Raw genomic sequence first — 27,893 nt, 5'->3', positions numbered from 1 at the left:
GTCCCTGGGCTACTTGCCAAATCTTGGAAAAAGGGCTCTGTAGGCTGGAGCAGAGCCGTTTCGGCTGCTCTTGCCAGCTGATGCTCTAGGCAAACAGAATAAGCCACGGTGAGTGCCAGATGACATGATAACCATTTAACCCATCATGGGTTATTGTGACGTTCAAACCCAGTCACTGTCTGGTTCACACATAATGTGGAACTGTAGTTAGTATAAAACAGAAGCGAAAGCTTCCGATTTCCTCCTCAGGACTGTGTTGGAGTAGAATGCAGTCATTGTGACCAAAGTGCTTTACTATACAATAATTGTCGCTGATTAGATGTTTGAATAATTTAAATAATTGTTAAGTTAAATCAATTATTACTTAAATCAATTATTTAAATTTAATCAATTGTTACTGCTTAAATTTAAAACAAACCTGTTGTATAAAATAAATACTTAACCAACCACAAACACAGAACCACCAACAATGAAGACATAATTTTTACACCTCTTCTAAGAGATAGAGAATCATAGAATAGTAGGGTTGGAAGGGGCCTACAAGACCTTCGCGTCCAACCCCCTGCCCAATGCAGGAATCCAAGTCAGAGCATCCCCAACAGATGGCTCTCTAGCCTCGTCTTGAATGACTCCAGTGCAGGGAGAGCCCACCACCTCCCCAGGCAATCGGTTCCATTGTCATATTGCTCTAACAGTCAGGAAGTTTTTGCTGACGTTCAGCTGGAATCTGGCTTCCTCTAACTCACAGAAAATGAGTTACTGCATGAACCCATAGCATCAATTACATTTGAACTTTTCTGTGTGAACCTGAAACTGGATTGCTTCCAGTTTCGTTACACACCTTTCTTGTACTTCTTGGGGCATTGCATAACTTTGCTTTCAGTAAGAAAAGATCAAGTTATGGGAATCCTGATATCAGTGTCCCAGTCACTACCACTGCAAGATGTTCTGTATGGACTCTAGGTGTCGCTGACACCCCAGAGAGCTGCATATTATAGGCGAGTACCTTTTCCCTACCTACCACAGAATGTATTTATTATCTGTAGCTCTCTGTGGCAAATAGCAACCTATATAAAATATTAAAAATATCAACACATATTAAAATATAATTAAAAGCAGAACATGAATGTATACATTTGCAGGTCTTCAACGTGGGGCAAGGGTACACAGTGTTAGCATGCTTGCGGATCCAAAGCCGCACCTGGAATAGCAGCACCTTCTGCCAACCCCAGCTTGTGAGAATGAAATCTTTTCATTAGATCAGGACTTTGAAGATGTTATGCCTACCTTCTTGACCTCAACACTAGACAATTTCAATGTGTTCCTGAGTGGCTGACCTTGATGACTGTCTGCTGTTACAGTATTCACAGCCTGCCTGTGATGGCGTAAGTCACCAAACACACCTTATACCAGTGTTTCAGTGTAGATGCTGGCTTCTCACCATCCCCTTAACACAATTCAAAGTGTGGACTTAAATGTTTAAAGGCCTTAATAACTGTACCCTACCATGGCTTGGAGGATGCATCTTCCCCTGACAATCACCAAGATTTACTGAGAACATCCTCTTGACTGTACCATCTGTGTTTCAAGGTGAAACAGTAAGGATACATAGAGGTGCTCTCAGTGGCTGCTCTATAATTACCTAACTCCCTTTCCTTAGAGATTTGCCAAAGCCTGTAGCCAAGCCCAACTGAAACAGTCACATGTTCTTTCCCTGTCTCCCCCTCTGTCCACTTCCCTCCCCTTCCTCTGTTGTTTCCCCCATGTTGAATTCTAGACTGTAAGCTCCTTAAGGGCAGGGAACTGTTCACTTGTCCTCTGTAAAGTGCCCTGCACACTGATCAGGATATATTAAATGCTCTTGTATAGGCTAGCCTTTAACAGCAAGGGCTAAGCAGAGGTGGGCTAATAACTTTTATACCACACTTTAAATTGGGTACTTAAAACTGGTTTTAATATGGTGTTTTAAATTGTTATCTGCCTTGCCCTAGTTAATGGGAAAGAAAAATCATAGTAATATTACACTTACTGTAATATTGACAGACACTGACCTTGTTTGGATGTAATACTAGCAAATCGTGGGTTAATTAACGCGCCCATTCTAAAACTGGCCTTGCTGACTGTCTCCTAACTAAGGCTTCAAATATAGGCTTATTAGTAATTGCAGTTGGTTACATTCTTCAGGGCTTTCCATTTGAAGATAACACTGGTGCACTGGAGCACAAAGGAGTTAAAAACTTTTATTAGGTCAACTTTCTGCTGGTGTAAGAATATGTAGGCTGTCCATTTACACAGAACTCAATATTCTGAATAAATGGCTGTTCTTAATTATGTACATGTATATTTAGGATAAAACTAATTTGGCCACACACAAAGTAGTTCAAACAATTATGGTATATTTTATATCTTCCTCTGGAACCAATATGGCAAAAAACAATGACAACACCTTACACACTTTATTACCTTGAGCTGGAGAGGTTCCAGGAAGCATTACCACAGAAGGCTCATAATCTACTGGAAGTGGGTGCAAGGAGACAAGCGAATACAAGGAACGGTTAGACCTGAAAAATCAAGACAAATGCTATCGGTATTTGGAGGGAAGAGAAGCACTCTGCATTCTTGGCAGTTCCATTTGTATAGCTAAGAGCACAGCAATTAATGGAAATTTTAGAAGTAAAATTATTTCCAGTCCTAAGGATACTGATTGGGATCAAAAGAACCACACAATTAGCCTCTCTGCTCCAAAGAGGGCTTTGGACTTGCTTCCAAAACAGCAGCATTCCCTGCTCCTCCTGCCCATGTCACAAAACAATCCTCATTTGATGCTAAAGAGAATTTCAGAAACACTTTTTGACATGCATAGCAAGCTGCTATTCAAAAGTGGATGGGAGGAAAACTCCTACTGGGCCCACTTAAAGAAGCCCTTTGAGTCTTGGTCAAACAAATCTAAGTGATGTAAATGGAATTCACTTCCAAGCAAATATGTTTAGAATTTAGTTATATTAAGAAGAAGGTCTCAGCATGCTTAATCGATCCAGTTGAAAAAAATATGTTAGAAAGGAATTTTCCAAAGGGCAGAACTTCCACCTTTTGGAAATGTACCATGGAACAATCCAACAATACAAACAGGAACTCTTGTCTTGTATTTCTGCTCTAAAATGGACACATTCAGAAGACATTTCGTGGACTTACCATAGGTAAATTCCAAGATCATCCACATGGGAAGAAGCTAAGAAATCCCCAGTAGGGGACATAGTAATGCTTACTGCTGCTGAATCTAATAGAAAACAGTCAACAAGACTGCAAAAGAAAAATAACATATTATCCATCACATAATATATAAGTTATATTTCCATTACTGATATTTAATGCATACAACTAGGCACAGTCACAATTATTTTTTATCATGCTTTTTAGACAAATAGGGTCTAACTTCAATTAGGAGGGAGGGAGAGGGAGAGAGAGAGGCAGGCAGGCAGGCCATGCCCTCCGGTTTACAAACTAAGGGGGAGGGGGACGGCACACAAAGGAAGGGCAGCAGAGGGAAAAGGTAGAGATGGGAGATCATTTTGATAATGCCAAAAGCAAGTGGTGAATTGTGAGCAGCCATTTATATCCAATTTGGGGCCAGGGTGATTTTCTCTTGCTGGTGGTCTTGCTTGGATAGAGGTGCTATAACTGACCCAGCAAGTCCTTAGTCCTCTGGCTGATGGATCTGGACAGAGGATGCTTCCCTTTGGTTGGGCATTCCAAAGGCAGCTGGAGCTGAATGTTCTTTCTAGGGAAGGGGCAGGACAGAAGTTCCCTGCAACTGCTCCTCCTTTGGCCAATGGATGGGGCCAGGCAGATCTTCCCTTTGCTGCGATGTTCTGAAGTTCTTCCTGGGAAGCAGGGGGTGCAGGCTTTCCCAGTGGCCTCTGGTCCCCTAGCTAACAGCAGAGGCTAGTGTGTACACCGTACGTGAGATCTTTTATAAACAGTGGCTGGAAACCTAAGAGCTATTTTAAACACTCTGGAATATATAAAGTGAGGTAAAATTTGGACACACGGGAAAGAATTATTGAAGAATTTTCATGATAATTTTAATGCCTTTCATCATACTATCAACCTTAGCATTACCTACTCCTACACAGATGTAATTTTTCTGGGTACTACCGTCATTTTGAAGAATCAACACCCTCACGCTACTTTATATAGAAAACCTGCTCACCAATACACATATCTACATGCAAGCAATTAACATCCTCATCACATTAAAAAAGTCCATTGTATACAGCTAAGCCATGGTCTGATAAACAAGATCTTGACAATCAGCTGAATACTTCAACGACTATTCTTAAAGTTAAATATCACCTGGTAAATAGCGAGATTACTAAGGTTAAATTATTACTAGAAATAAACTGCTCCAACTCCAGTAAGATAAAAACCTTAATACAACACCTTTAGTGGTCACCTACAGTTCACATTTAAGGGGGCTGCAACACATTATCAGAGACCTATAGCCTACCCTGGAAGATGAACCCGCTCTCAGAGACATAATAGGAGGCACCCCTATGTTAGCTTATAGGCAACTACCTAACTCAAAGCAATTTTTGACCAGGGACAAAACCTCATCACTGGACTCACAGCAAGCTTACCAGACCTTGCAATAAACCTAAATGCCAATTGTGCCTATTAGTAAGAACCAGCAATAATGTAAGTGGACCCAATTGGGCTATATACTGCATGACTGAATGTTGTGTATTTGATCTCCTGCATCAAGTGACCAAAGGTCACTTACATTGGCCAAACAGGACTGTCCTTAAAACAAAGATTAAATGGGCACAAATTAGACATCAAATGTAAGAATATGAATAAACCTGTCACTGAACACTTTAACCTCCCTAGACATACCATCAAGGACCTCAGGGTAAGTTTTAAAGAAACTGAAATCAAGGGCTCATTGGAATGTAAGACTGCCGAACATGACATAAGGATATTTGATTGTGTTCATCAGGGACTCAATAAGGACTATGGGTTCTATGCAAATTATAAAGACTGTTAATGCACTTTGTGGTTTGTAACTGTTGGTTTAAGAGAATAAAATGCTTCCTGCAGATCTACTTGTTTAACTGTCTTTTGAGACTCAAAGTGCCTGCTTCCACTTAACCCTTGAATTTGTTTGTGATGTGTTATAGAAGAACCAATGTGCCAATTAATTACATTTATAAATCCCTTTGTCTTTTGACATAATAAACCCACTTTGGTAGGTATACATTTTCCATGAGTAGAATGAACACAGAGTATCACAAATGAGGGGCACTACAACTCAGCTCCAGACAATCTGAACAAAAGCTACACATTTCCCATTAGTTGCTATGCCTGATGTCTCTGAGAGAGAAAGACTGCCTGGGTCAAAAAGGAATAATATCCTAACCATTCAAACTCAAATTTCAATAAAAAAAGATCAGAACAAAAACTACAAACCATGCTGAACTAATGCTAAAATCTATAGAGAAAATATAAATGGATATATAAACATACATAACATAATAATACATAAAAGATATACAATGATCAAACACTGTGATAAAACAACTCTAAAACTCCACAATCAGCCTATAAAATATGAAGAACAAAAAAGGCTACTTGTTGTAACCGCCCCCCCCCCCCCAACATATACAGTTGGGACATATGCATATATTTACTTCAACATATTGCTTATATCCATGTTATTCTTTAAAAAAATAACAATTTAGTAAACCATTTAAAATGTAATTTTTAAAATACGTTTGGTGACCCTATATTACTTTGCTGTATTGTGTTATGTAAGACCTTCGCTCTTTAGGTAGGTGTTGAACTTTTAATCTGTTGCTTTAATAATTTTACTGTGGCTCAATGTTTTAAATATTTTTAAAAGTCTTTAATGTTTAATATTGTATTATTTTATACTTGGTATTGTTGTATTATTTATTTATTTATTGGTTATTTTGCTATTTGGTTTTATTATTGTAAACTGCTCAAGGGCATATGCCAGTTGGGTGGTTATAAAAAAATAGTTGTGTGTACATTTTTCATTATTTCAGCAACTTTTGTCGTTTTTGTTCTTTCTACACTGAAATACAGAAAGACTGCTACAGTTCCATCAAATAAAAGTTAATCATACTATAGGAGTTAAAAATTGTTCACATGGTGGGTACACTCAAGAACAAAACAGCTCAAGCTCTTTAGAACTTTACTACATCCATGAATTTTCAACCCTTTCTACTTCTACAATCAGAAATAAGGGAAAAGCAAAGAACAGATACAGGCTGGACTCTTAGGAAGGGAAATATAAAGCAATTAACCTGCAGGTAAAATGCAAAAGTGCAATGAGCGTGTGATTGTGAACTCTGGGTTTCTGACTTGTCAAGAAGCTTTATCAGACTGGACAAGAATTGATTACAATTACAAGAATTACAAGAAACCTTTCATGTTAGGTCAATTATGACACTGTTTTTAATTTTTGGTAGTAGTTAATTTACTGGTTTAGTATTATTATATTTTATTACATTTTGGAACTGTAAAATTGTCAAACTGAATTAAGAACTGCATCACCACAGGTCTAATGTCTTTAAAAAAGGCAACAGAAAATCCGACACTAGAAGAGCAATGAATAAGTGTGCTACGCAAGACAAATACTCTTACAGACAATTCAGCAAGACGTCATTACATATACAATACCATTTATCATTTCTATTTGATGGCAAACATGAAGCTTCTAGTACTGCTGTCTGAAAGATGTTATCATAACAAGAAACCTTTATGTCTTTCAGCTACCACCAAGTGATGTAATATTTAAATGTCAATAGAGTATTCAAGGGTGGCTGAGAAAATGACATGTTCAAACAAGAATGCCTGATGTAGCCAAAGGCAAACTATTTTAAATAAATCCTTTAAGTTAGGCCAGCCTTCCCCAACTTGGTGCCCTCAAGATGTGTTGGACTACAACTCCCATCACGGATGGAGTTGAGAGCTATATTCCAACATATTTAGAGGCACCAGGTTGGAGAAAGCTGGATTAGGTTATGCCTACAAACAAGAAGTCAGGAGCAACAGGAGCAACTCTGAAAAGGAAAGAGAATTTTGCAAGCAAGCAACAAAAGGAATTTCAGCCATGAGAAGCATTACAAATTACACAAATTTAGAACACACAAACTGGGATTACCAAGCAAACTATTTTAACAGCTCACTAAACACGACACTGATAATGAAGACTGTCCAATTCCAGTCTACGTAAAATGGATGACAACAAATCATCCACTTTGTAATACACTGAAGTATAACAGAAGCTATTTAAAGGCTACAAAAGCAGTCTAAACCTTAGGGAATTCTGTCTTAAGTAACAATATTAACAAAGGTACTTTCATGAAGCAAAACAAGGAAGCAAACAAATATCAGGCAGTCCTATCACAGTGATGATCTGCTGAAAGGGCCGCTTGTTCTGACCTCAGGGACCCTTTCCCCTGAATATGTGAAACAATCTGCTAATAACAGGATGACTCTGTAACTCCCTTTACTCCTAGCATATAAATGATCAGTACTGTAGCATAATAATTCGTTGGAAAGGGGAGAATAGATTAAATCTAGGTGCCACCCCCTCAGCAGATAAAACACTGCCTTAGGGTGATCATCACTTACCATGAATCCTGTTGCAATAGCCACTACAAGCTCTGTGATACATTTAGAGGTGTATTTTTTATCTGTAAAATCCACTTAAGCCTTCATTTATCTAGGATGCCAAGAAGTATTCCAATGTCATATTCATACTTGGGGAATGAGACTGAATAAGACTATGACCTGGTTCACATGTAATAGTGGCATTTGGCAGCAAATCCTGGGTTACATAGGTTTGTTCTTTGGGTTGTTTAACCCATAAATAGCCCAACATGTCCAGTTCGGATGTCACACTAACAACCTAAACAAATGGCGAATTACTACTGCAAAGAAGTTGTTGCAAACTGGAAGAAGCTCATCAAGAAGCCCTGCAAATCAAAGGTTAATTAACTCACAATTTGCGACCAAATGCCACCGTTGCATATGAAAAGCCCCAGAGATTAACTTTTGTCTGTCTTTGGAAGGGGGATTCAACCCTCAGACATTGTTGTTCAGTCGTTAAGTCGTGTCCCGACGCCAGGCCTTCCTGTCCTGCGCTCTCTCCCGGAGTGTGCTGTGGTCAGAAAGTATTGTTCATTGGACTCAAATTAGAAGCTAGATATGTATATTGGTAAACACTTGATTGTGCTCTTGTCAGAACAGATTTTTAGGGAAATAATAAAATAGCTCTTCAAAGGAAGAGTCCTTCCTAAGGTATGAATTTAGTCAACTACTAATGAGAGTCTTATCTCAATATTACCAATTCTGAATAGGTTGGGAAGAGGCAGAACGCCAACTTGCTTTCTCCAAATCAGCGTTCACTGACTTGTAAACAGCAGTGCCAAGGGGCAACGCAGAAACTCCCCACCACCCTAATATCTTGTACAGAGGTGCCATAAAGCTTGTATAATCTCCGTCCTTCCCTTTTCTTATATTTTACTTTATACTGAGGATTATAGTGAGCATTTTTAGTTAGCTATGATTTTGGTTAATATAATACTTTGACTATGACTATTCCAGCACATCTTCATATATATCAGTTTGACAATCACTAATACAGTTAACAACCATTTCTGTAACCACTGAGGCACTTGCCCCATTAGGATAGTTTGAATAGCTATGCACTTGAATAATTTCAATAGCCCCCTTAATCTAAAAATATTGCTAACTTGTCAAACAGGCTGCAACTTACTTTTGAATACTTACAGTATCTCTTGAAGACAGATCTTCAATACCACAAATTTTCCTTGTGGTTTAAAGTATAGTATACATTGTTAGCATATAAAAGTGATCCCTAAATTTACTTACCATCCAGATGGTAGATCCCAAGTCCTAATGGTACAGTCCATAGATGCAGTTATTAGCCAACGGCCATCAGGACTGAAAGTCTACAATAAATTATCATGCATCTTTTATTGGGTAACAACAGTTCACCAAGTGATCAATGAACGTTTTATTTTGGATCAACTTGGCAATTTTATCTTAGCCCTTATAAATGATTACTGTGGTAAAGCTGAAAGCCAGAATACCAAAGTGACTGAGAATATCAGTTATATAAGATAGAAATCCAGTGGGTCACATTGTGCATTATTCACCTTTGTACATACTGAAATGCACAAGATTGCACATACTAAAATGCACAAATGCTACATATGTATAGACATATGTAGAAAGAGAGGCAGCTCTTATTGGTTTTTCAGGAAATAGACTCAGTGTATCTTGAGAAAAAAGTAACTTACAAAAACCCTGATAAAATGCAGAGATTTCACCTGTACTGCCTGGAACAGCAGAGGAGATCAACAGGCTAAGTAAATGAGTACACACATAGCAACTATATATGTTAACCTGATATGTCCCTGCTCTTCCTTTAACAAGCTCAGAGCAGCTCACATGGGATTCCCAGTCATTCAGGCAATGACCAGGGTCGATGCATTCTTAGCTTCACCACTGCTACAAGATTAAGGCTCCAGACCAATGGGCGCATATACAAGACAAACATTTACTTGGGCATAAATCACAAATAGCAAAGTCTAACATAATGTAGATGCACTCTGGCAGTATGCAATCACACAATTTATAGTTTATAGACACAGACTTACCATGTCATTTATCTGGCCTTGGTGCCCTGAAAACTTCCTCACAATTTTTCTTGTTTCTATATCCAGAACCATAATGCCAAAGTCATCCATTGCAACTCCCAGAATGCCACTGGTGAAATTCAGTAGAACATAAACATTTTAAAGGGGACAAAAATACATTATAATTGCTTACAACTGACGCTCTTAGGAACACCTCCATTTTTCTAAGTGATTATCTTAGGGGAAACCTCAGGATGGATTTTTATGGGTAAAGCTATCCTAAACACTTTCATGGAGAAAAAAGAACGAGGGGTTGGCAATAAAGATACAAGGAGGACATATGGAGCAAAATGGGCAGCTGAATGTAGGTGGTCCTATAAACGGCAAGAACATAAATGAAGTGGGGGGATTACTATTTTTTTGATGCCATGAGGAATGAAACCCTGTGTTCTGTAAATAGGACTTATGAAAATGTCTACTGAAATACTGCAAGGGTTTTACTCCTTTCAGACCTTAATTTAACACATCTTGTCAGTCTTACCTGTCTCTGTGAAGCAACATTTTACTTGGAGAAGTAGAGAGATCAGTAGAGTGAACAAGTTTTGTGGTCTTGAATTTCCAGAATTTGATCAATCCTTCACTTCCCGCTGTGATTGTAAGCTGGTTTAATCCATCCACTGCTACTCCTCTTATGGCGCCTTCATGAGCTTTAATCACAAAAAAGTACATTAATATTCCGTTTTCTTCCCTAAATTCCATCATTTTATAGGTCCTGTGAAGAAATGGCCTGTATATAACTGTTATTCTGTAATGTTTATTTTGTGTGGCCTCTGAGAGACTATAATGTATCTCAGTAGGCCTGAGGCCTTGCTTTGTTGCTGTCAAAGGCCTGTACAGTAGTTGCTTAGTGACATTCTGAAGGGGACAGAAAGACAATCAGTTGTAATATTTATAAATGGGGCCTGGATTAGGTAAATTAAATTTTGACTGGTTGGGCATTCCGGCTAGGTGGAAAGAGCAGTCAGGAAATGACAGTTAGCAGTTACGAGTTTAGTCAGTCTGTTGGAAGTCAAGGAGGGAGAAGATCTGCTGGTGGGTTCATGGGTATTAAAGAAGGAGCAGGAGAAAACTGAGGAGAAATTGAATAGCTAAGGCCTGAATATTAAGCTATTCCTTGGGACTAGTGAAGATCCAGAGTAGGGAGCAGGTGGTTGTGTTATGCCAGAAGGCTGCTCTAAGATCTTGCCAGAAGGTTAAACAAGCAAACAGTAAAATCCCAGGTAAACTGTCCAAGCAGCCACAAAAACAGGAGCAGCTTTGGAAGTCAGAGGAAGCCTGTACTCAAGAGCTGGACCTGGTTGTGAGTGCATTTTGCTGGAATGGAGGTTTAGGGAATTTGGCCTGAGGTAAAAGAGGTCATTAACAGGCTTGTAGTAGTAACAGTCTCTTGAATCTTTAAGAACTAGTGTAAAGCCCATGTTGCCACGGGCACTAGTAGTCTGAGAATGACTGGATCAAAATACGTTTGGCCGTTTCTGTTGCGACGAGAACAACATTCAGGGGGCATCTCTTTCTTTCCTTTCCTTTTCCTCTCTCAACTTTCCAATTATGTCCCACATCAGCTTCCTTTCAATGAGCACCCCAATAATATGGCCTCTTCCCACTACATTAAAACAAGTCTCCCCCCATCATAGCAAATCTTCCAACCCACTTCCCTCCCTCTCATTCACCCATACAATTAACCTCCCTCCTTCCAATAAGAACCCTTTCCCATTACATGAAAGCACAGACAGACCCACCCCTTTGCTGTTGCAGGGAAAAGGGGTGTTCCAAGCCCCCACCCAGGCCTGGTGAGACGGGGGGTGGGGGGAGAGAAGAAAAAACGCTGCCTTTCTCTCACCTCCCCTGAGCCAGAGCCATCTAATATGTAGCCACTTTTCCACCCCATTCACTCCTGTTGCACTGCCCCACCACTACCCTCCCACACACAAATCCCACCCGTGTGCAGGGCATAGAATCACAGAATAGTAGGGTTGGAAGGGGCCTACAAGACCATCAAGTCCAGCCCCCTGCTCAATCCAGGAATCCAAGTCAGAGCATCCCTGACAGATGGCTGTCCAGCCTCATCTTGAACGCCTCCAGTGTGGGAGAGCCCACTACCTCCCTAGGTAATTGGTTCCATTGTCGTATTGCTGTTAACAGTCAAGAAGTTTCTTCTGATGTTCATCCGGAATCTGCCTTCCTGTAACTTGAGCCCATTATTCTGTGTCCTGCATTCTGGGATGATCGAGAAGACATCCTGGCCTTCCTCTCTGGGACAACCTTTCAAGTTCTTGAAGAGTGCTATCATATCTCCCCTCAGTCTTCTCTTCTCAAGGCTAAACGTGCCCAGTTCTTTCAGGCTCTCTTCATAGGGCTTTGTTTCCAGTCCCCTGATCATCTTTGTCACCCTCCTCTGAACCCTCTCCAGCTTGTCTGAATCCTTCTTAAAGTGCGGTGCCCAGAACTGGACACAGTACTCCAGATGAGGCCTAACCAGTGCTGAGTAGAGGGGAACTAGGACTTCCCAGGATTTGGAAGCTATACTTCTCTTAATGCAGCCAAAAATAGCATTTGCCTTTTTTGCAGCCACATCACATTGCTGACTCATATTCAGCTTGTGGTCTACAACAATTCCAAGATCCTTCTTGCTTGTAGTGTTGTTGAGCCACACATCCCCCATCTTGTAACTGTGCATTTGGTTTCTTTTTCCTAGGTGCAGAACTTGGCATTTATCCCTATTAAATGTCATTCTGTTGTTTTCTGCCCAGCGCTCCAATCTATCAAGATCACTTTGAATTTTGTTTCTGTCTTCCAGGGTATAAGCTATCCTGCCCAATTTTGTGTCATCTGCAAATGTGATCAGCATTCCCTCCACCTCCTCCTCCACGTCATTAATAAAAATGTTGAAGAGCACTGGGCCCAGGACTGAGCCCTGCGGTACCCCGCTCGTTACCTCTCCCCAGTATGAGATGATCCCATTGATAAGCACTCTTTAAGTCCGATTCTGTAGCCAACTGTGGATCCACCTGATAGTTGTTTCATCTAGCCCACTTTGAGCTAGTTTGCTCATCAGGATATCATGGGGCACTTTGTCGAAAGCTTTGCTGAGGTCAAGGTATATTATGTCCATAGCATACCCACAGTCCACAAGCGAGGTTTCCTGATCAAAACATGAGATCAGATTCAACTGGCAGGATTTGTTCTTGACAAATTCATGTTGGCTTCGAGTAATCATTGCATTGTTTTCAAGGTGCTTACAGACTGATTGCTTTATCATCTGCACCAGAATTTTGCCAGGGATTGATGTCAGAACGACTGGTCTGTAGTTCCCAAATTCCTCCTTTTTGAAGATAGGGACAACATTAGCCCTCCTCCAGTCATCTGGCACTTCACCAGTCCTCCATGATTTCTCAGAGAGAATAGACAGTGGTTCTGAGAGTTCTTCTGCCAGTTCCTGTATTACTCTAGGATGCAGTTCATCTGGCCCTGGAGATTTGAACTCATTCAAAGTAATGAGGTGTTCCTTGACCATATGCCTATCAATCTCAAGCTGCAATCCTGCCCCTTCAGCCTGTACTTCCCCTTTGCCAGGGGGTGGGGGGATGTCATCGACCCTCTTTTGGAAGAAGACTGAGCCAAAGCAGGAACTCAGCACTTCTGCCTTTTCTTTGTCATCTATTATCATTTTGCCATCCTTATTTAATAGCTGAACCACCATTTCTTTCCTCTGTATTTTACTATGCATGTAGCTGAAGAAATACTTTTTGTTGCTTTTAGCATCCCTCGCTAAACTCAGCTCGTTCTCAGCTTTAGCTTTCCTGACGCCATCCCTGCAATTCTGTGCTACCTGCCTGTACTCTTCCTTTGTCCCTTTGCCTTCGTTCCACTTCCTATATGTGTCCTTTTTTGTTTTCAGGTCATCTCTAAGGTTTTTGTGAAGCCACACTGGCTTCTTCTGTTGTCTTCCACCATTTTTTCTTGTTGGAATTGTTTGTAATTGTGCCTTGAGAATTTCCTTTTTTAAAAACTCCCAGCCATCTTGGGCTCCTTTTCTCCTTAGAGTCGCTTGCCATGGGACCTTACTGATCATTGTTCTGATCAATGATTAAAATCAGTTTTCCTAAAATCCAGAGTACACATTTGGCTACACTTGGCTTTTGCTTCCTTGACAACCAAGAACTCAAGTATAACATGGTCGCTTTCCCCCAGAGTTCCCGTAACTGCTACTTTATCCACTAAGTCATCTCTGTTGGTTAGGATCAAGTCAAGGATAGCCGATCCTCTAGTTCCTTCCTCTACTTTCTGTAGGAGGATTTATCCGCCACACAAGTCAGGAATTTCCTGGAGGGGCCATGTTTTGCAGAATTTGTCTCCCAAAAAATATCGGGGAACGTCCCCCATTACTACTACAACATGCTTCCTTGAAACATTGGCTATTTGCTTTTCAAAAGTTTCATCCTCGTCTTCTCCTTGATTGGGTGGCTGGTAGTAGACTCTGACCACCATGTTCCTTTTATTCTTTGCTCCATTTATTTTAACCCAGATGCTCGTGATGGGACTACCAAGCTCATCCTCCTGTATTTCTGTGCAAATATATGTATTTTTCATATATAGTGCAACCCCACCTCCCTTTCTGTTCCTCCTGTTCTTTTTGAACAGGAGGAATCATGGGAGGAGCATCAGAAAACCCTCCCTCCTCGCTCTGATTCATCCCGCTCTGATTCATCCCATTAGAAACAATACAATCCGGGGTGGGGGAGTGTGGCCATTGCCCTTAGCAACTGCCCCGAGGCCTAGCGGTGCCTCATGAAGACTTCCTGTGAAGCAAAATGAATAAAAACAGAAACAGAAAAAAGGAAAGCAGGAAGATGAAGGTAATGGAGGCCGAAAACAGGTTATGCCAGATCAGGTGCTGCTTGGCATGGAGCAAATAAACCAGCATTGAACCTTACAGCAATAGGCGACTGTTTGGCTCAGTGCAAATACATACTGTTTTGCTATTAAAGCTCAAGGTTTGAACTTTTTCGAAGTTTAAAAATTTTCTGCTCATCTACACTGCTCATGCTTGAGTTTTTTAAAAAATGAGCAAAATCTGTCTGATATATATTATCAGCAAGCAGTCTTTTGAAAACCCCAAAGTAAATATTAATATTCCCTTATGTGCAAAATATCCCTTTAATAAATTAACCTGATTAATAGTTCATCTTGTCACTAGTGCTGGTGCCCATCTCATGCCTAAGCCTCTTATACTGAGCTACTAGGAGATTATAAAGTATTCCAAGAGAATTGGTGGCAGAGGAAAAGTGTAAGCTTGGCGAACTCTTGAGTTATAGTGGCATAGAGTTCCTTAGGCCCTGAAATATAAGCATTTGCTAAAAATAAGGAATACCATAGTTGGGATTACCCAGTGAAGGAGCAGTTTCCTCATAGTTGGTGGCAGTGCTGGAGACTGAATACCCCCCACAGACCGTATAAAAAGGTAAAATTCTGTGTCTACCAACTATTACAGTAAAGTGAAGCTAGACAGATCCTTTCAAGAACAGGTAGATATGTCTGAGGATAGCTGATCGAAATCAGTGTTCTTTTTCCTGTAACAGCATACATCATGTCCATTATGGGACTGAGGTTTGAGTTCAAGCAGTCAGTAAAGCTTCCCTCCTCACTTTGTATGGCAGTACCATGCCACCAAATACACTAGCGAAATGTTGTCTTATAAAATTGGGATGTCAAGGTTATGATTGCAGAGGCAACCTAACAGCTTGTGTAAGCAGAAGACAGGAAAGTGCATTAGAAGCTAGAAGAATCTGCCTTCTCTAACATTAAGTAACAATATGCACCTTTACTATGGCTCTTCTCTTATCAGAAGAGCCTCGTGTGGTGCAGAGTGGTAGGCGGCGGTATTGCAACCGAAACTCTCCCCACAACCTGAGTTCGATCCCAGTGGAAGCCAGGTCCCAGGTAACCGGCTCAGGTCGACTCAGCCTTCCATCCTTCCGAGGTCGGTAAAATGAGTACCCAGCTTGCTGGGGGAAAGGTAGTCACGACTGGGGAAGGCAATGGCAAACCACCCCACTATAGTCTGCCATGAAAATGCCAGAGTAAGCAGGCGTCCCTCTAGGGGTCAGTAATGACCTGGTACTTGCACAGGAGGAAGCTTTCCTTTCCTTTTGCTCTTATCAGAATACTTTACAGGCATACAATGTTTGCCTGTAAACTGCTCTGTTGGGCTATAGCCAGAGATCAGTGTTGTGCTAAAGCTTCTCTGTGAGCTCATCTCTCCACCTCCTTTTTGCAACATGTCAAGTCCAAAGGCTCAAATCAACTTGCTGGCAGCTTTCATGTATTTGTAATTGCAGCCACAGATTTGCCACACAGTATACACTATGGTCCAGTTCACACAGTGGGATACATAAGAGCAAAGCATGGGCTCATGTCCAATCCCCTGGAACACAGGAATGTGGTTTGCAATTGGACAAGTTATTTTATAGCCCTGTGTGTATATGCCTCACCCACGTACAGGGATATATGGGCATATACTCCAAATCATACAGCGCATATTACACATGCACCTGGTTTGCACAAACAATCCATGGTTAACAAACCACGCATTGTTTGTGAGTGCGTCAGGCTGAGCAAGCCTGCTCGCCTGCTTTGCTTTGTTGTTGTGATGTGTGAATCTTGCACTGAGCTTTAACCCATGATTTGTAGTTGGGTTAAAACTCTGCGTTGCTTAACCCTAACAATCCAGTGTGCTGGGGTTTTCATGTCACAACAACTGGACTGAGAAAGCCAGTGACATGGTTAGCATGTGGGAGGCAGGGCGTGCGCTTAGGCATGGCCATGGCTAACTATGGGCTATTTAACCCATAGTTAGCAGTTACATGTGATCCAGGTCAGTGTTACTTATAAGTTTTTACAAGCCCAAGCCTGGCTCCCACACATGGTGTTACGTATATCAATACTGGGCCATAAGGTTACAGGAAAATGTTATGATAAAGCAGCATCAAGTACTTCAGCTCCAGAATGCAAACTTCAGGTCCTAGATACAAAGCATTTTTTCCCCACAGAACAGAATATTGAAGCCACTGTTAGAAAAAAAAAAAATTAAAGCCCAGATTTTCACCTTTTTCTTTGCCATAACATCCTCTGTGAATACCAGACTGCATATTGTATATATCCACGTGTCCGGTCGTAAGTCCAACTACGGCAAAATTTCCACAGGAAGTGATATCTACTGCCTTTCAGGAAAAAGAGAGAAATTAAATTATTTTGTAGAAGAAAATCTCTGAAGCTCTTTCTAGCATGATTTTCTTGCTGCTTCTCAAAAACAAAAGAAGAAATGTGTCCCATCTGAAAAAGCTTACTTTCCCATTCATAAATATGTACTTTGATACTGTGACTAACAATGCTGACTTGTTTAGATAGCTATTATTCAATACAAACCAATTCTACTTTCGCATAATGTTGATATGAGATGTTCGGATATATAAGCTTGTGAACATCAAAAATGCTATCCTAGGTAAATACTTAAAAGTATGTTAGCAAGTTTATGTTGCATATATTTTTGCTTTAAAATGTAGATTCCCCTGAATTATGAGTTTCAGATAGGCAGATTTTATGCTATTCTTTAAAGGAAGAGCTACCCCCCCCCCCACCAATTATACATACTAAAAGAAAACCCTTACTGTTGCATATACACCAAGGGGTTTATTTTTGCTGAAATCCTTTGGTTTCAGTTTATGGATTCCCATTGAGGTTTTCTGATAATTCCAGGTAGTACAGGTTACATAACCTTGATGGCAAGCGATGATCCCATCCCAGTCACTTTGACGGGCCACCTCTGCAAAACAATCAAAACTCATTAAATGCAAAACTCTTACTCAAAAAGCAATTATCAATTGTAAAAGAGGTTTCACGCATATTTTATGACAGTTCTTTAACAGAATATCATTTGATTACAGTAACTCAAGTAAAATGTTTCCAAGTTTACCGTTATACTGATTGTATGGTGTCCAGCACAATGAAGCTCTTGAAAAGACAGGTTGCTTACTTGTAACTGTAGTTCTTCAAGTGGTCATCTGTGCCTGTAGAGAGTCCCATTACGGAAATTTCTATTTCTATATAAGGAAATTTCCTCCACCATCCCAGTATGTATGTCCTTAGCAGGTTCCTGCCTGTTCCCACAGTTCCCCGAGACCACCTGTTGCAGCCTTGGTATCAACATCAATACAGGCATCGAAGAGGGGACAATGAGTGGGGTTGCGTGACTGCATAGATGACCACTCTAAGAACTACAATTACTGGTAAGCAACCTGTCTTTCTTCTTCATGGTCTCCATGCATCACACATATGGGCCAGTAGCAAGCTGACTTACCCGTGAATCAGTGTCCTTCTGTAAGACAGCGGACAGAACTGTGTGGCCAAAGGAGCAGTCTGCTCTGGCCCACACACCAAGTTGGTAATGGCTGATAAAGATCAATGGTTTCGACCAAGTGGCCGCTCTGCAGAGCTCAGGAAGAAGACTCCTTTTCTAAATGCCACTGATGTAACAATAACACAAGTCGGGTGTGATCAGGTTGGATCAGAAAGGTTGACACCAGCCAGCTCATATACCAATTTGATAGTGTGAACCACCCAGGTTAAACAGTCTCCAAGATGACACTGGGAGTCTTCACCACTTGCCAACATAGGACACAAATAAATCTTTAACTTATAGAAAGCTAACACCCTCTGAATGTCCAGTGTATGAAGAGTAGATTCAATTGGACAAGGACACTGAAAGAAAGATGGGAGTACAATGCCCCAATTTAAGTGGCACTCAAGACACCACACTGGACAGGAACACGATGTTGGAATGGAGCACTACCATATCACAATGGAAAGTCATATAAGGTGGGTCTATACACAACACACACCATTTGCTGAATTGGCAGGCTGATGTAATAGCCATCAGAAAGGTAGTTTTCCACTATAGGAGGTGGCGCTCTGTCATTGTAAATGGTTTGACCGACTTGGCAGTCAAAGTCTGCAGAACAACCAACAAGCTCCAAGTCAGTACTGGGAGCTGAACTGGAGGAACTAGATTCCATACACCCTGAAGAAACTGCTTGGCAAGTGGATGTGAAAAACGAGAGAAACCATCCACCAGAGTGCAAGAGGCAGAGACAGCTGACCGATATACCCTCAGGGAAGAACATTTTAAACTCTTGCCATAAAGAGACAAGATAAACTGCAAAACGGTGCAGCTGGTACTGAACAGGGTCAAAGTCATGAGTGGCAGCAAGGACCAAAAAGATGCCCACTTACTGACACAGGAATGTCTTGTAGATGGCTTGTGAACAGCATTCCAGAATGCGTATTACCATGTCAGGGAATGAACAGTCAAAAAGAGCCAACAGACGCTCCACACCATCAGCCATAGCATGTTGAGGTCTGGATGCCATATCTTGACTCGATTCCATGTGATCAGGTCCAGTATCAACAGAAGCTGCAGACACTCCCCATGGGAGAACTGAAATGGAGGGGCGAACCAAGGTTGTCTCACCCATCACAGCATGCGCAGGATACAATTCGTGCCATTCACTCTTATCTTTGTGAGCTCTTTCATTATTAGTGGGGAAAGATAAAATAGTGTTCCTGCCCACTGGAAGACAAAGGTGTCCCCTCGTGGACTCCTTGTCCATCCCTGCTCTTAAGACATGCTTGTCTTAAGGGACAAGCATGTCGCCTTAAGGCCACAGATCCGATAATCACCTTGACATCACAATCGGCCTGATGCCTAGCCATGTTGATTTGCTGGGAGGAGAACTGCATAGCCTCACTCTGGAAAAGCTTTGCCAGGTACCTCTTGTTCTTACGAAGGTGCTCAAAGAGGGCTCCCACTTTCTCCCCACAACCAATAGTTGGTAATGCAGCATTGCTGCCTGATAGATATGTGCAAACTGAGTGCTGCTGAGGAGGAAATCCAGCGATCCATGAGATACAGGCATCTACTATCCACAGGGAAAGAGTAAACTTTTTGTAACTTCCCTTGAGAAGCCTCCACTATGGTAGAGTTGGGAGGTGTGTGTGTGTGTGTGTGTGTGTGTGTGTGTGTGTGAAGAGAACTCCAGCATTCTTCTCTTGCACCCAATACATATTCTCCAGTCTTTTTGACGCTGGAGTTATAGATGAGGGAGCCTTCCAAGGACGGGACATGATGCTTCCTTAAGTACTGTGTTGATCACAGGGTCTTTCACACTCACAACTGACTACTGCGTTTCCAGGCCAAGGGACTGTGCCATACAGGGTACTTGCCCCCCAAATGGGCCCATGTCCTCTGAAGGAGAAGCAGGGTCCAGAATGCTTACCACTGCTTCTAGTGATGAGGTGGACAGTGCTAGGGAAGAATAGGATGTCGGGGCCAACTGGAAATCATCTATCCTTGACCATGGAGACAACCCTGAAAGTGGACCATTTGTGCTGATACCATAGGTGCCTGCAGCGATGAGGTGGTCAGACTGATAGCCAAACACAAGCACAGGAGTAGCATGGAGAGCAGTTGGATAGACGATACCACAAGTTGTGCTTGCTGTGATGGTAGGGTCAACGATGGCAGAAGAGACATGATTGCCCAAGGGACTGAAGTTGGTATTGGCTGTTGTGTTGGTGGTACCATGGTTTGTAGCGGCCACAGGAGTAGGACCAAAGGAGCCAGGAACAAGCCCTGCTCTGGCAGAGGCTGAGAAACTGTAGTCAACAGGGTGTGTCAGTACTGATGAGGCAAGATAGGTCTTGGATAGCAAGGACGATCTCAGTAACATTCATCCAGTGTCTCTGCTCATCATATCCTGGTAAGGTGGGCCAGATGCAGTAGTGGAAAATTGATCATCGGTGGAGGAACTGGTATGGTTGACAGTACGACAGGTACCAAGATGGGCAACTGTGCCATCGGGTCCGTAGCCGGCCTGACCACTGCCTTCTTTGATTTCTTTTTCTTCAGCTCCAAAGAAGACTGTTGCGTTCTGGCCTTTTTTGATAGCTTCTTTGCTACTGCAGCTTCAATTACCACCCCGGTGTAGGTGGGGCAGTATGGCCCAAATTCAGGGTTTGATTGGAGGAGGAATGAGTCTCCAAAATTCCCAAAGGCCACGGTGAGTGAGAAAGTGTCTATGATGCCTCCTCAGGGTGTGTGTGTGTGTATCTTCTGACACCTGTGCCACAGCGATCTTGTCCGCCAACAACTCCACTGCTTCAAGGGCTTTCCTCCACAAGCAGCCTGCAGCCTACCAGATCAATTACGTCTCGCTTGTTTTGCAAAGGCTTGACGTGAGTGCAGACCTCCACTTTGTGCCCCTCTCCCAGGCAGAAAAGACACGAGGAATGCCTTTCAATAGGAGGCAGTTTATTACCACAACAGACACACTTCCAAAATGGCTCCTCATGGCCATACGCCTCTAGGCGATCACAGTTATCCCTAACACAAAAGAAACAATCCAAAACTGTAACAGGGAGAAAAAATGAGAGGACAGAGAGACAAAGCAGAAGGAAAAAACACCTCAGCAGTTGTACTACAACCAGCGAACAACAAGAGAAGTTCCCTACAAGGCTACCGCAATGGCAGTTGAAAGAGAACTGAGGTAATAGGAGGGAACCCACTAGGGACATGCACACTCAGATGGTGGGGGAGGATCCCCCCCCCCAATTCCTCAGCTATAGAAGTTTCCAGAATGGGGGTCACCACAGGCACAGAGCCCATATGTGTGAAGCACAGAGACCACGAAGAACTAACTACTTGACATGCTGCACAAGCATGTGAGTTTAGAGTAAGAACTTAAGAGCAGTCCTGCTAGATCAGCCAGATATAACAGGCTCTCCCCTGCTGTTTTGTCCCCCAGTTACTGGTATTCAGTGGCACACTGTCAATAAATATGGTGTTGTTATTTTTCTGATGAACCAACATGTCTTTCTCTGCTTTTTGTATATCTTGGAGAATACTGGATTTAGTTAACCAGAAGGGGGATCCTGAAACTGGAGGAAGATTAGTTTTAACACTTGAAAATGGGGCTTTACTTGTTCTGCATCCGTTAGATAATGCTACCTAATTTGGAAGCTATTGACCTTTTACCTAGAGTACCACTTAAAGCTTAATCTACAGCTTTGCTAATATAAACAGTACCATGTTGCTCTTTATTTTCATTCTACCTTTTAAAGGATGTGTGTGCATTCTGATTGAGGCTTGAGGCAGAACTCCCAAGATTTTATATTCTCAAAAAACAATAAAACCCAATCCATTTTTTGTTTTTTTGTTCCAATAAACATGGATGCATCTTACAATTCGTCACTTTGAGAGGTTAAATCCAATTAGCTCTACAAAGAGTTCTGAATAACTTGAAAGCTTGCTCATTGTACTGCAAAATTTTATATTGCTTTTAATAAAGGCATTGCCCTATTGTGGATTATGGAAAGTAAAGAAAGTTAGGCAGTGATGAAAACTACCGAATGCAAAGTCAGTCTAGTGAGTTTCATAATAATTACGGGAAAGACTCAAATGTAAAGTGTTTTTATTTAATAGAATGACAATGTGTACATTAATTTTGAAATTTCTGAAACTGCAGCTACAGTTTCTGATCTTTTGGTACAACAAAGGATCGAATTACCAGTCTCAATGCTCTATGACGAAAAAATATATGTGTATTTTTTTGCACGCATCAGTGCCTCTGAAACACCTTCTGAAAAGGGCATCACAGAAGCTATTTCTCAATGCTAAACCATGGACAATGTCTTCTAAGTGCATTAATAAAGGACAGGATTCTTGATTCATGTATTTAGAGTCTGAGCCTGCAGACATATGTATTTTTATTTAAGTTCAGCACCTATACGTACTAGATGCATCTACAGGTAAGTAAGGGTGGTGACAGTGAATGTGCTTCATGGATGGCCCCATCTCACACACGTTCTTCTTTGCACTATGGTTGGAGGTGGCGGAGGTGAGAATGAAGAATTCACCATAAGGATCAATCATTACAGTGAAAGTAACGTTTAAGCTCATTCTCAATTGGGCCAGGAGAAAAGGTATTTACTGCTCACATACACTGAGCCAGTTTGCACAACTGAATAAGCCACCTCATTCCTTCAAATCCAGTGAAGAATTACATACCTGCTGCAAATGTTGTAATAGGTGGAAGTGCCATTGTATCATACTGAAGGCCTTTCTTTTTTGATTTCTTTTTATTTATGGAACCTTTAAAATATGAGAAACATAACAGAAATGTATGTTATGCAATGACAGCTTGGACATTTTATATCTTAGGGAAAGCTCTGTTTTCTATCCCTAACTTTACCGCCAACCATTTCTAACTATGTTCTATCAAAGTAAATTTCACTGAAATTAGGAGACTGATACATTTCAAGAAATAAGCTGAAAACACCTTTAGAGCACAATCCTATGGGGATAAGCAGCCGCCTCCAAACTCAGAGGCAACCGCCTATCCAATGCAGGGCAGGAGAAGCACGGAGGGGATTGTTCCCTCGCGCTTCTCCTGCCATGCATTTGCTGTCTATTTTGGCTGTCTAGCCATGGGAAGGTGGAGCGGGGGAGGAGGCTGCCGGACAACACATAGGATGTGCCGTACTGGCATTTCCACCTTCCCCAACCCAGAATGCCCCATTTGGGCCGCTCTGCGCTCCTCTTCCGAGCGGGGAGCGTGGGGCTGTTCCATGCTGCCTGTGAGGCAGTGCAGAAGGGGAGGAAGGTCAGTTCTCCAGGAACCGACCTTGGAGCATGGGCTCCGAGGTCGGTTGCCGGAAAACCACATACCCTATGGCCATCTAGCCACTGATTAGAGGCCATAGGATTGCTCCCTCCATTGCTTAAATTAAAACACCCATCTCAAACTTTCTTCCCTGGATACAATTTCCACTAGTTCAGGGGGACAGTTATTTCTCTATGCCAAACCAATCATCAAAACAAAATTTAAGTTTCTCTCCAAAGCCTATAATCAAACCCTTCACAGGAAGTGTACATCACTTCTTGAACAAACAGAAAGAGTAGACTGAAGTCACAAGTAAACTAGGGCATGCTAAAGAGGTACTGAATATTTTTTAATATTCTTCAAGTTCTGTATATCAAAGTACTTTGATATTTGATTATTTGCTGTATAATCACACTCACCATGTCCTAAACTTTTATTGAATCTTTCATGTACTGTGGAAAATGACTGCAAGGTACCATCTTGACCTATAATAAAATATTGTAAAAAATGTATCTATGCAAAAATAATCTTAGGCATGCTCATTAACCTTTAAATTTAAATCAGTATAAAAAGTATTAAATACAACTTTGCATTTATAATAATATCAGCTAAGTTATGCTTATCAAACAACTTTTGAAGTTATCCCCAAATCAAAAACTACAATGGTAAGGTTCTGTGGGCAAGGAAACTTTTACAACAAAGCCAGCTATTCAATCTGAAGTGATTGCAACCCTCCTAATATTTCCTGAAATGGAAGTAGTAGAAAATTAAAAAGTGAAAAGAAGGTCAAAATACATTCAAGATACAACCTGTATTTTGAAGCATTACCAAAGTGAGCTCACAAGAAATAATTGCCAAACACTGACTAATGCTTACTCATTTGAAACTGAACTTTAAAATCAGACATACTACAAGTAGTAAGCTGTCAGGCAAGATCACGCCACTTGCTCCAAAACATTGTTACTCATTTCAACAGAAGAAGCTGAATAAATTCTTACCAGCACTAAGAATTTGCTGCCCATTTTGCCCATGATATCTGATTTTTGTTGGAGGTGCACTATGTCCCATTCGGTACCTCAGCAATCTACCACTTCCTCCAGGGCCATCAAAGATCCATACCTATTCAAGAATTGACCAAACTTAACAAAACAGTGGAAAGAAAAGCTGTACAGGAGAAGAATGTTTAAACACAAGTCACCACTAAGTAAATACACAGAAATAAACTAACAATGAATAGCAGCTCAGTACGTGGCAACACACATCTGTTATATTTAGGTATATGCAAAATCTTCCCTGTTATTTTTGTGGCTATTTCTACATGGATGAAAAGAGACACTGCATGTTTTGGTGTATTTATCTCCCCAAATAGCTGATTTTGCAGCTTGTTGCTTCAGATTCTAATGTTAGTCTGCATTCTTCCCTGCTCACTTAACAAACCCCCAAAGACATACAGTTATTTTCTACAGAAGCACGTTTTACGTGCATACCTTTCTTGTTAAAACAAAACCCTTGTAAGAGACAGAGATAAGAAAGAAGTAACATGGGATGTGCAATTGTCCATAATCTACTGTGGAAGCTGGAACAAGGAGCTCTCGGAGAGCTGATAACCCAGCAAAAATCCAGAAGAGACTGAGAGCTTTAAATAAACCCAGCTAGCTCCTCCTCTTCCTGGTCCTCTGCTGGTTCATCGTTCACAGCTTGGTCTGTCCCCCCACTCACCTTGGGTAAACACCATCTCCTGAATAGCCCTCTCCTACTGAGTAATCTCCTAGCAATACAACGGATGGGCAGCCAGACAGGTCTTCCTCTGGTTGCTCTGTATTTGCCACTAGGTCTGCTATTATCTTTGCTCTGGAAACTAGGAAGATGAGGGAGGCAAGCCAGGGATTGAGGCAGGAGGCAGGCTAGGTTCAAAGGGTTATTGGGAGGGGGGTGTTGAGGCATCCTCAGGCTGCCTTTAGTTTGATGCCAGTTCCTCTGGGACTTCCTTGAGGGCAGGGTCTCAATGGAGTCAAAACCTTCTTGTTATAGAGATTTGTTGATTTGCCCATCATAGTTAACAGACATCTTATGGATCCCCCGTGCAATTGTTAAAAATCTTGTTGCTATTCTTGGGACAGTTATGCACAACTGTGAGTAGGAAAACAAAGAAGCTAACTACTGTATGAGATTTCTGTTCTTGAGAACAAAGATCATGGGTATTCATTGCATTTGTAGGTGCATTATATATGAATCTTAGGATCATCAGTAGGAAAAATGAAAAGAAATAAAAATCAGCTCACATAACAAACAAAACTTACTCTTATAGCATTATCCGAACCATTAGTAATGAGAAGTGGCTCTCCCTGGACAAATGACATGCCTGAAATTGCTGTGGAATGTGCATCTCTCATCTGGCCCAGAAGTTTCTTTTCTTCTAGGTCCCACAACCCAATATGTCCAATAGGACTTCCAGCAGCCATAACCGGATGCCCATCTGTTCACGTAAAGGAAAAACACACACATAAACAGTTGACAAAGGGGATTATACTTCACACTGTGGTTCAACTCGTAGTTTTAGCTCAAGTCTGGGATTTAGCTGATAACTTATCTTACTTGAACTTTTTCCAGCTGTTATACATTTTCAGTATATACTGACATTTACCTGTTCGGAATGATATTGCTGTTATTGGTCCCCAATCCTGTTGAAATTTCATCAGTATTTCATCAAACTTAATGTTATGCACTATGATATGACCAGACACAAGGCCTACTGCAATGACATCCACTGCTGGTGCCTGCAAAAAAAGTGAGTATGATCAAACAAAAAAAATACTTTTTAGATTTTAAAATAGAGCAAAATATCCTGTTAAGAACACTATTCAATGGGGTGCAACTGTTAATGTAAATTATGTTGTGCCAGCACAAACTACTCTAGTGCAATGCCAATAGCGTTAGCTGGTGCACCAATGTCCTGAGGAAAATGGCATGGCAGTTAACACTATTGGAAATAACACTATTTCTTGCAATTGGGCCTCTGGGCTCATAAGATGATTCAAAGGCCAGTGTACTGCCCCTTCAGCACATTCCAGAGCGAACGAGCTCTGGTACCGTTTATCTTATCAGAGCCTAGGTGGTGCCTGAGAGTAAAGCTAAGCCACAGGTGTCTATGACCAAGCACTGCTAAGCTATGTCTCAGGGTTGGATCAGAGCCCAGAGAGCCCCAAAGCAGTTCTGATTCTGAGGAAGAGTTAGAAACCGCAGGAGAGGAACCTGCGCGCATTTCAGAGGCGCAGCCAGGGGGAGAGCCCCTCCCAGTACACATTCCTGAGAGTGATAGTAACCCTGGCAGGGAGAGGGCGGAGCAACAGCAGTTTCTGGACGCTAGGCGCCAGTGCACCCTCAAGCACGAGACGGCGGGCGCTGAGATGCAGTGCTCAGCCCGCTTGGCGTGATGGCAACAGCGGCGCCAAGATACCCCACGGGAAAGGTGTGGACTCTCTCCTCCTAGCTCATAAGTACAGTGGTTTCCCACGTTCCCCTCCGAATGGAGATCAACTGATTCCTAAGGTTAGAACCCCCGAGTAGGCAACTCTCTTAGGTCTCACTTGTAGGATCAAGCAATTAGCATCTGTAAACATCATTAGGTTGAATGGGAATAAAACCTTGGAAAAGAGCCCTGTTGTCTGTGTGTTGATTCTGGCTACCTGAGGATTTCAGAAGGCAGCAGGCACGACCACCTGACACTATGCTGGGAACGTTGTAGATGAACTCTAATTGATGTTTGCACCTGTCGTATTTCCTCACTGCTATGCCTGAATAACATGTATGATATAAAAGTCATCTTGCAGCACAGCTCTTTGTTCAGAGCGTTGTCTGATCCATCCATTGAGTATACCTGTGCGCTGTAAGTACTCAATAAAATCTCCTTGTAAGCAAACCTGGATCTGACTTATCACTTTCTCAGCACCTCTAAATCTTGGAAGCCCACAGCTGGGGCATACAGTGGGGAGAGGTGCTTGGATTTTAACTGACTTCCTCTCCCAACTGCAGCCCCATATACCACACCAAATGCCATTCCAGATGGTCCCTCTAATTCTCAGGAGCAGCTATTCAGAGGTTGCAGGGGGTTGCAGCAGGAGGGAGGGGGCATGACATCCTTGTGCTGTGGGAAGTCTGCTTGTGGTTCACAGGATCTAACCCTCTACCTCTCAACATACAGCAAATTTTGGTTCTAACAGGCTATGTAACTTATTCACCAACACATACTCAACTTTTAGCACTCTGTAAAGCCTTTCTGCTAGCTTTTAGGTAACACAGACCAGCCACGTTAGGAGGTCTTTGATATCAAATATATGCATACATGGTGAGTATAAATCCAGATCTACAGTGGTGAGAAAAAAATTGTGAACCCCATTGATAATGATGGAAATTCCATAGTTATACC

General features: G+C 41.7%; 1 protein-coding gene across 3 annotated transcripts in view; it reads right to left on the bottom strand.

Moving 5' to 3' along the window:
- WDR36 (WD repeat domain 36) overlaps nucleotides 1-27,893 on the bottom strand; it is a 70,372-nt gene that overhangs the window by 17,172 nt on the left and 25,307 nt on the right. For all 3 annotated transcript variants that reach the window (XM_084833859.1, XM_084833860.1, XM_084833858.1), the window contains 12 exons: nucleotides 26,112-26,244; nucleotides 25,768-25,943; nucleotides 24,466-24,586; nucleotides 23,887-23,952; nucleotides 22,873-22,956; nucleotides 17,420-17,574; nucleotides 16,858-16,972; nucleotides 10,234-10,399; nucleotides 9,714-9,822; nucleotides 8,923-9,002; nucleotides 3,193-3,300; nucleotides 2,464-2,561 (listed from right to left, as the gene is read on the bottom strand). In XM_084833859.1, the coding sequence (XP_084689985.1) occupies nucleotides 2,464-2,561; nucleotides 3,193-3,300; nucleotides 8,923-9,002; nucleotides 9,714-9,822; nucleotides 10,234-10,399; nucleotides 16,858-16,972; nucleotides 17,420-17,574; nucleotides 22,873-22,956; nucleotides 23,887-23,952; nucleotides 24,466-24,586; nucleotides 25,768-25,943; nucleotides 26,112-26,244 (1,411 nt within the window). The remainder of the gene's footprint in view (nucleotides 1-2,463; nucleotides 2,562-3,192; nucleotides 3,301-8,922; nucleotides 9,003-9,713; nucleotides 9,823-10,233; nucleotides 10,400-16,857; nucleotides 16,973-17,419; nucleotides 17,575-22,872; nucleotides 22,957-23,886; nucleotides 23,953-24,465; nucleotides 24,587-25,767; nucleotides 25,944-26,111; nucleotides 26,245-27,893) is intronic.

Source organism: Heloderma suspectum, chromosome 2 (assembly GCF_057233095.1).
Source record: "Heloderma suspectum isolate Gila_16-S chromosome 2, 16-S_ref, whole genome shotgun sequence".
NCBI lineage: Eukaryota > Metazoa > Chordata > Lepidosauria > Squamata > Helodermatidae > Heloderma > Heloderma suspectum.
This window is presented reverse-complemented; position numbering and strand designations above follow the sequence as displayed.